The 9,654-nt window shown below is 33.4% G+C and overlaps 1 protein-coding gene across 2 annotated transcripts; it reads left to right on the top strand.

The window, feature by feature from the left end:
• Positions 1-6,169: 6,169 nt before the first annotated feature.
• LOC140775769 (uncharacterized) lies at positions 6,170-9,084 on the top strand. Of its 2 annotated transcripts, none has more exons than XM_073119193.1 (2): positions 6,170-8,630; positions 8,725-9,084. In XM_073119193.1, exon 1 carries the CDS (start codon positions 6,412-6,414, stop codon positions 8,617-8,619), a length of 2,208 nt encoding a protein of 735 aa, XP_072975294.1. In that variant the 5' UTR covers positions 6,170-6,411; the 3' UTR covers positions 8,620-8,630; positions 8,725-9,084. The 2 variants fall into 2 exon arrangements, with proteins under 2 accessions (XP_072975294.1, XP_072975293.1); XM_073119192.1 differs by having other exon boundaries at positions 6,171-8,630; positions 8,737-9,084.
• The last annotated feature ends 570 nt before the right edge of the window (positions 9,085-9,654 follow it).

The raw sequence follows: 9,654 nt of genomic DNA, 5'->3' as shown, positions 1-9,654 counted from the left end.
AATAATCCACGGTTTTCCTCTACATATTTTGGGATATATGCTGAAAGTTCATCCAGCTCCATGTTAGATCAGCTATTTGCTTATCAGATCAAAAAAAAAAAAAAGAAAAAATAACCCAGATATCTTTGATCTGCACCCATGCTTCAGTATCAATCTCAGATGGCAAACTGCAGGTAAGATTGAGGTGTGTCACAAGTTCATAATTTGATTAAATCCTTTGCTATCTGTGAATCGGCAGCAAAAGTATAGTGATTTGTTTTATTCTTGCTTCTTATGATTCCATTGGGTTTTATTTGCTTAATATTTTTACTGTTTATAAATCGAGCTCTATGAGTTAACGAATATGTATATAAAATATCTTACGGTTAGATTTGTTAATTAAACTTAATTAAACTCATAAATTAAATATACTAGAAAGATTACGAAAATAAACCTAATCTATACTAAACTTAATTAAATCTAGCCTAAACTCATTCAATCCAACCTAACATAATCTAATAGTATTTTATAATTTGAAAAAATAATTAAATTTGACACAATATTTTTATTTGTTTAAACGGTTTAACTCAAGTTATTTTCTGTATATATTTTAAAAATATAGAATGTTATACGCAAATTTCCGTTCAACTTATGATACGAAGATCGCTTTTGTGGCCTTGTCGTTTACAACTCAATCAAATGTTACTCAACAAAAAAGAAAAAGAGAAACTCTTTTCAATGTACTTTTATTCGTTAGTTGTGAACTGTCAGGTCCGTTGTAGCGTTCATTATGGACCGAACAATTCACCAACCAACCAATAGCAATGGCAGATATGGATTTTCCAAGATGATCAAGAACAATCACGAGAAACAGTAGGTAGATCTTTGATTCCCCACTTCTTTCAAAGCCTCTTTTTTCTTTTTCTAATCCTTTGTAGGAAAATTTATATAAAACACACTACTATATGAGTACTCGAAAGCTCTTATGCAGATGACTTAATTATTAAATTAACTATATGTATAATTATTATACTACCCTCCTCTAGTAAACAACCTTATTAATGGGTATTTTTACTATTTTTCTCATTTTTTTTCTTATATTCGACCGGAGAGTTATTTAGACGAGAAATTATTTTTTCACTAGTAGTCTCAAAATTTATTATCCGAAGAATAATATGAAAAAAAGGGCGGTGAGCAGAGATGGGTGGTAGGAAAAGGAAACATTTTCATGGTAATTACATAGCCCACAAGAATATTAAGACCTCCTCATCCGAACAGGAGAAGATTCAACTTTCAAAGAAAGGGAGAGTTTCGGAATAGATACTTAAGGTATTTACATCTACTATTAATAATAGATTTACATAGGGAACTGGTGGAAAAGATCCCATTAGTGTTCAATGTCCAACAAAACATGTCCTGCAGATCAGAGGAATGTAAGGATTGTTTGATTACATCAACAGCAATAATTTCATGTCCCATGTAAGTAACTCTGAATCCTCCCTAAATATGCTCCTCTATTGCTGCTAATTTTTTTGAACTTGTATTTATTTTATATGTCACATTATATTATCAGCTCATTTAATATTAAAATATGGAGTTGAGGTTGATTACTATGTAGGCCAATCTAGAAACTAACTTGCAGTAATTAATAATTAATGCAAGTCTAAAGTAGTTTAACCATATTCGAACCATACGACTACTTACAATCAAGTAAGTACTTGGCGTTGTATGTAAGCAGGTTATGCTGGCACTTGGCTAATAGATGGAATAATTTAGTAGAATGGTACATATTTTCAAAAGAAAAGTATTTCATATCCCCTGAAAATTACTCTCCATTCCCATTGATAAGTAAACTTAATTGCCTCGGTTACGTTAGATCAATTCTATAGTAGATATTTTTTTTATTATTCTCAAAATATGAGATATATATTCTATAAATAATTATTGTATGTTTATGTTTGTTGTAGAATAAGAGTGTAATAATTATGTTTAATGTGATATAAAGTGAAAAAAAAATATACAAAAAATGTGTTTTATTTTTTATGAAATTATTATAGATATATTTTGATTTGATACAAAGTAGGTTGATATGATAGATGTCAAAAGTAAATTAGTAATTTGGTTAATATATGGTATAAGATGTAATTTTGATAAATGGTATTTATATTCTAGAATGGAGTTATTGTGATGTTTAATTATTATTCTAGAATAAAGAGTTATATTTTAGAATAAGAGAAAAGTTATTCCTAAAGTGAACAGAAGGTAAGTCTATTTCAAATCAAGTTTGAATCAAGCCCGAACCAAGGTAAAATAGAATCTTGAGTTGTCTTCGTCTTTGTAAATTTAAATTAAGTATATAATCATAATAAATTTTATTTACTATATATATTGAGCCAAACTTAATGAAACCTTATCGAGCTAAGTTCAACTCGGCCTTATTATTTTTGATAGCCCCGTTAGTATTAGCATTGGATTTCAGAATGCCATCATCTAATCTAACTTTAGTAGAGATAAAAGTATATTTTACTCTTCCATTGCCGTTCAATCTTACCGCAACATATTTTTATCTGTGTCATATCATATGTCAGTAATTTAATATTATATTATAAAGCTAGTTTATAAATTGCAAAAAAACTCTTAAAAGAGAAGATGAGCCTGCAAGTAGGCTTGAAAATAAAAAAAATCAATTAGTGAAGCATATTAAAAGAGTTTTATTTCTTATATTCGTTTTGTCATCTAACCTTCAGGAGCTATTATGCTTGCAAAGCATAACAGTTGGTTTGAATTTACAATCAGAAGGTTAGGTGTCGCACAGACCTTATCTACCAAAAGAAAAGATTTAGCCAATGATAAATGATATAACACGAGTTATTCAATTAGCCCTCATTCTGTCTGCATTATTCACAAGTAGAATAAGAATAGTATTATTCTGATATTCGCTTTTTATATTAGTATAAGGAGTAAAAGAATTACTTATCTCAATATTAGTATAGTAATATCTTTGTAAATTTTTGCCTTAAAAATCTGAGATACGTTCCCGGTTGCACTTTCCCCCGTTTTATGTTTCTATTGCAAATTCTTTCTATTTTACTATTTTTGACTGATTTGCTTTTGTTGTATTTTAAAAAGTTTATGACAACTTTACTTTTTCATTTAATAAAGTATCGAGAAATGATAAAATATGTTTTCTACTTATACTCAAAACTTAGAGTATTTTGAAGGAAACTATTTCTTATTAGGTGAGATTAAGTACAAGGAAATAGCTATAACTGTTTTTTGAGCTCTTCGTCCTTATCACCATCTTCTTCCCTATCATTGAAAAAATACAATGCGATGTTTTCTTTATGAACATCTCTCTACTACAATAACTTTTATTTATTGCTTTGCTCTTATTTTTGACATATGAATCTCAATTGATATTACTTTATATAAGTTGAAAAGCTTATTCAGTTCTCTACAGCTTCTCTAATAAGAATATTTAAATTAGACTATTTTAGAGGCTTAAAATTCACTTACGCTTGGTCTATACAAGTGAACAGTCTATGTAAGTGAGTAGATAATTACATAAGTGAATAGTTTTATTTACTATTTTTCTCATATAAACTTAGTAAAATTATCTTTCATTCACTCTTTTGTCGTATATTTCTTATATGAACTTTATGTTATTTTATATGTATTATAAAACTCATATTCCACTGCAAAAAAAGCTCATATTTCATTGGAAAGCTCATGTTTTACACTGTGATTAGAGTTTATAATGAAAAGATTGTACTGCTATCATAGTAGGGAGATGAATAAAGATTTTAAAAATTGCACTACAAATTATTTTTTAAAATGATAGTGAGGATGATCGGACCCACCGACCCGGTCAATCTTAATAAAGAAGAGTTTTTCCTCTAAAATACTATATATTTTGCGTATGAATTAGGATCATGTCTTATCATTTCTCTATACTTTATTAAATAAAGAATGTAGTTATTAAAAACTTTTAAAAGATAAGGCGAGGACAAATCAATCAAATGATAATAAAATAAGAAAAATTTACAATGAAAACATAAAATGGGAGAGAAAACGCAACCTAAAATATATCTCAGGTTTCTAAAGCAAAAGTCTCAATATCTTTTTTTGTTTACTCTCATCTCCCGTATAATATTTTTATATTTATTAACTACTATTTACCTTAAAAAAGATATCACTTTAATTAACTATCATCTCAATCACTCCCTCTGTTTTCCACCTCTATATCTTTTCTCATCTACCTATTACAAAAAGTGCTCTAGTAATCTATCAATTCTATTGTTTTTAACTTTATACCACATCAAATATAATTAATGCTAATATAATCTCTTTCATGCAAGTATAAAAGATGAGCATAGCTTACACGAGGATAAAACTTAGTGCATAATTGGACTCTCTATAAGCTCATAATCTATATAAAAAATATAGTGGGCAAAAAGAAATCCTTAGAGAAAGGCATCGAAAAGAGGTGGGCATAAACTTTATGATCTTTTCTTTGCAGGTAGGGGGCGGCGACCCGTGGGGCCCGGAGAACCTCATATCTCCGGAGCTCCGCCACTACTTTCTGCCGACCACCTTCAGGTGGGACACCACCACTAGTAGTTGTAGATTTTCTTTTGTCCTTCTTGTATCCAAAGCCGCACGTGACGGCAACCGCCCCCACTCCCCCTTCTCTCTCTCTCTCTCTCTCTCTTCTTCGCCGGTGGCTGCGCGTATCGTCTCTTTCGTCTTCTGAACGCTTAGAAGTAGACACGTGGATTTGAGGAAGCGTTCGAGGGTGCCAATGTTTGACCCAGCGGTGAAGATTTCAAACGGAATACTTTCGTCGTATTCTCTAATAACCTTATTATCAAGGAAATTTACATATAGCACCTTATCTTTTAATAGAATTATAATGTATATTTTATATTTTTATTATTTACAAATTGAGCCTTATAATTTAATAAATTTATATAAAAAATATCTTGATATTAGATCAGTTAGTTAAACTTAACTAAATCTCTTAATTAAGTTAACTATACTAAAAAGATTATACAAATATTCTCAATCAAGTCATACTGAAAGTATTTTAATTATTTTAGAAATAAAATATCTCTACTTAACATAATATTCTTATGATATTAGTTAAAATCTAACCCCCAAGATGTTTTCTGTATATATTCATTAAATTATATAGTTCAGTTTATAGAGTGAAAAATATAATTTTATTAAAAAAGTGGGGTGTTATATGCAAATTTAAATTTCTTCGTTATTAAATGACACCTGTCGGCATATGGAATTTCAACTTTGAATAATATAATTATATATAGTTATTAGGAACGAAACGAATTTGACCTGATTGAAATTAGGTGACGAGCTTAGCCAATTGAGTCACCAAGTTGGACCCGCAGTTTAATTTTTGCTTTTAACTAATCTTTATATTTAAGTACATAGAAGCAATTAAGTTATACAAACTTAATACTTTAAATTTAGAACTAAATTATCATTAGTATAAATAATACCTATCCGAGTAACGGTCCCAGTTCTGATTACTTTTATAATGACATAGCATCCCCTATAGGTATATGTTTATGGGTGAGACGAAAGAGAAATGTTTGAGTATAATTGTCATTTTATTTGTGATTTATCGATTTCTCTTCTTAAACTCGCATGAAGTTAACTCGATCCGATTCAGACCCTAACAGGATTAGCTATTCCAGGAGGAATAATCAAAGCAAATTATAAGATTAAAACCTTTCTTTCAATTATTGTCTCTCAACCTCACTGTTATTTCACTGATTAAGACGCTTGGTTTCTCTTGAGAGTGCCAAAATTGTGTGAGTTAAAAGTGTAATTATCTCAAGTTATTACAAGGAGGAGAGTGAATCCTTGGAAGATCATCACCCTGAATATACTACCAGAACCAATGATTTATGATCAATATGGTACTGAGACAGGAATTGTTAAAAAGCTCCAGTTGTGTGCATTGCATACAGGGTACTAGAAGGTTTACATTACAATGTGAAAAATGACCACAAGAAGCCAATTGTAGGGTTTCCAATGTGTCATACCTACTTAGGAAAAAAAAAAAGAAGAATCCAAGAAGCAGATAAAGGTGGTTGATGATGAATACAAGAGACCCCATTTACAATCCATCACCCTTAAAGTGTGTGTCAGCATCAATCTTCTCCATTCTCATCAACTTTGGCTTTGCCCTCTGACTCACCTTAAGCAAAGATAAACCCTCTAACAAAACATCAAACTCCAGAAGAATCTCTTTCTTCTTGGGTCTCCTTGGAGGCTTGGAGTTTCCTTTCACCAACTTCATCCCCCCAGTACAAGACTTCCTTTCTTCCTTGTACTCCTTCCCTTCCAAGGAAGTACCAAAAGCTTAATTAATCCAGATCTCAACTTGGGTGTCTTCTTCATTCCACCATGGTTCAAAGAAAAGCATCCAACAAGCCTTTTAAGCCTGACAGCCCTCAAGATAAAAGTAGCAAAGGAGGAGCTGATACCAAGAAGAAGGTGAAGCATCTCAGCTCCATCAAGACCATGGACATGGAGAGTGGATGTGATCATCTCAACCACCAGGCCTCATCCTCATCCAAGAGGAAGAAGACTAAGAAGCTTTCTGCAAGCAAAAAGTTGGATGGATTGCCTAACTATATGAAGCCCACAAATAGTTCAGTTGCAAGAAAGGAGCAGCTGCAGGTAACTCATCACTCCCCAGCTGCTACTTGTAGAAATAGAAGCCCAAGGAACTTGAACAACTTGACTTGTTCTACTACTAACCCTGCAAGAATCATAAAGAGAAAACCCAGTTTGAAGCCAATTAGGCCTTCAAAGTTGCACATGAACAGGGCAACTTGCTCCTCAACCATAAAGGATTCCAAGTTCCCCAAGTTCTTGGACCTTAATCCCGGCGCCACCGAGGCCGAAGGGACTTCGGTGTTTAAGGTTTGTCCTTACAAATATTGTTCTCTTAATGGCCATTGGCATGAGCCTTTGCCTCCTCTCAAGTGTTTCTTGCGATCAAGGAGGAATTTGATGAAAACCCAACAGAGCATGAAGCTGAAAGGCTTTTCTCCATTCAGAAAGAAAGGGCTAAGGACGGGGCAGAAGGACATAGACACTGGGCAAGGGAGTGTTAGTAGAACACATTCTGGTTTAAAGATTACCCCCTTGATGGAAGAAGTAGTTAATGATTTCTTTATTGAGATCTATGCTAATCCTAAAGATGGCAAAACGGAAGAAGAGGACGTAAAAAGTGCTGTAAATGAGAGAACTGAGGCCATTTCTGATATTAGCTTTGAGGACGATGGAGATTCGCATAATGATATTTCAATTCCAGAAATGGATTCAATGATGAAATCTCTTGAATGTGTGAGTTGCGACCAGCAATATGTAGCTGAGGACATCTCCCTGAAGCTACAAACAGAAGATGATGAAGAGCAGCATTTGGAATGCTGCAGACTGGAAGAATCCGGCAAAACTTGTCATATGGGTCTTGTAGAGGATCTAAATCCTTATCCTGGTAATGATACTGATAGCTTTGATTGCACTGTTGATGAATTGGGTCCTACACCAGGATATTCACCTGAGAATGATGATCCTAATGATCTATTGTCATTTGAGTTATTCTTTGCTTTAGACACATATGAGACTGCTGAATGCGATGAAGAGATATCTTGCGACATTCTTGGGAATCAAGTTGATGAATTGTCACAGGGAAAAGATCCAAATTATTCATCAACAATAGAGGGGAGCATTGCAGATGCCATATACAAGGAGATCCTGGAGGAAGATGAAGAAAGTGAAATAAGAGATTCTTTTCCCGAACAAGACGTCTGTGTCATAGTTATCTCAGAAGATGAAGCAAATGACAGCTCAGAGAATGATATCACAAATGAAGAAGATAGTAATGAGGGAGAAGACACAAAGACTAGCTCCTTGGTAGGTCAGCTTTCCATCACTAGTCAAGGATTTGATACAATCAGTAAATCTCCAGTAGAAGGTGTTGCCATGCAGGAGGAAGTAGAGATCACAATAAGCAAAGAGGAAGTTACAATTAAAGAGCCAAGTATTCAGCTGGAGAGCGAGAATTTCTCTTTCTGCAACCAATCCAATACAGGGGAGCAGGATGAAGCCAGTGAAGAACATGAATGCACTGGCGCACATGATGCATTCGATGTTCAGGATGAAGATGCATCTGAAATTGATGACATATGTATTGCTTTCAGTGCAATGAGCCTAAAAGAAGATAAATCTAGTGATGTCCTCACAGTGAATAATCTGCAAAAGAGAAGGTTTGACATTACGAGGAGGAGAAGAAATGAAGAACCAGAAGAAATGAAGGATTTCAATCCACGGGGACCGCGGTTCCTTCCAGTGGAACCGGATCCTGAAGCAGAAAGAATTGATCTCAGGCATCAAATGATGGATGATAGAAAGAATGCAGAGGAATGGATGCTAGATTATGCTCTTCAGAAGGCAGTGACAAAGCTGGCTCCAGCTCGAAAAAGGAAGGTAGCACTGATGGTTGAGGCTTTCGAGACTGTTCTACCTCTACCTATGTATCAGGAACCGATGCAGCATGTCACAACAAGCTTCACGCAAGTGAGACCAATCCAAGCTTGCAGCTAATGGTGTTAGAGGTAAGAATAGTGAGAAAACTAACTTTAGATGGTTATCTTGATGTTAAGAATCTTGGGTGTACTTTATTATATCTCCTTATTTGTTTCAAGAAAGACTTTCTTGTAGATATATGCTGAAATCTAATCTCAATTCCAAGCGAATAAATCTGGATCACTGCAATATTAGAGCCAGGGACCAGCACTAGAGAAGAGATTGTCTATAGCAACAAGTTCTTTGGCGTTTGAACTCCTTACAAGATGGAAGGGTATCATCTGCAGAGAGTATACTGAAATGTAAATGTCGCATAATATGTGATCATATGGTTAGTCACATTGATGGATGTGTGCTTTTTAATTTTTAACAAAGGTGTCTGATTCTGGAATTCTCCTGTAGATAATATCTTTACATATACTTAACGTTAAGAGATCAGAACGTGTGAATGAATGGAGATAGTTGTGCTTAAGCTATTATGTCTCTGAATATCTCCAGTTGCATTTATAGCAAATCCAGAAAGATGATCATTAAAAGAAACTTTGTCTATGTTCTATCCTTATAGAATATAACTAAGATCTGGAGCATGACCCTTTTAATTTTGGAAAGCTTTATTTATGGGCATGGAGCTTAATAAGCTATATGTGCTCAAAGATTGCACTATCCTTTAATCTATTATCAGCATATGAAGAAATGAACAGAAGATCCTATGCTGCAGAATAAGAAGACAAACATTCAAACAGTATAGTCCATGCTATTCAACATTCCCAATAGATCAACACTTATCCAAGGCCCGAGGCTAACACGCACTTATCCAACTCATATATAGACATATATAAGAAATAAGAATAAAAATAGATGTTGTATTTGTAATCCTATGTTAATCCTTAACTTGTTTCTCTTATAAATCTGCTAATTGCGTAACAGTTTGATTAATATCACATTCAACATCTAATCTATATGTGCATCCGAATTAGGTGAACATGGTGGCCAACTTTACTATCAGTTAAGGATTCATGTCGTATTCGAAAACGAAACGTAAACTATCTGATA

This window comes from Typha angustifolia, chromosome 14 (genome assembly GCF_048772165.1).
Source record: "Typha angustifolia cultivar Huaian chromosome 14, ASM4877216v1, whole genome shotgun sequence".
Classification (NCBI taxonomy): domain Eukaryota; kingdom Viridiplantae; phylum Streptophyta; class Magnoliopsida; order Poales; family Typhaceae; genus Typha; species Typha angustifolia.
Note: the sequence above shows the minus strand (reverse complement) of the source record. Positions and strands in the feature narration are given on the sequence as shown.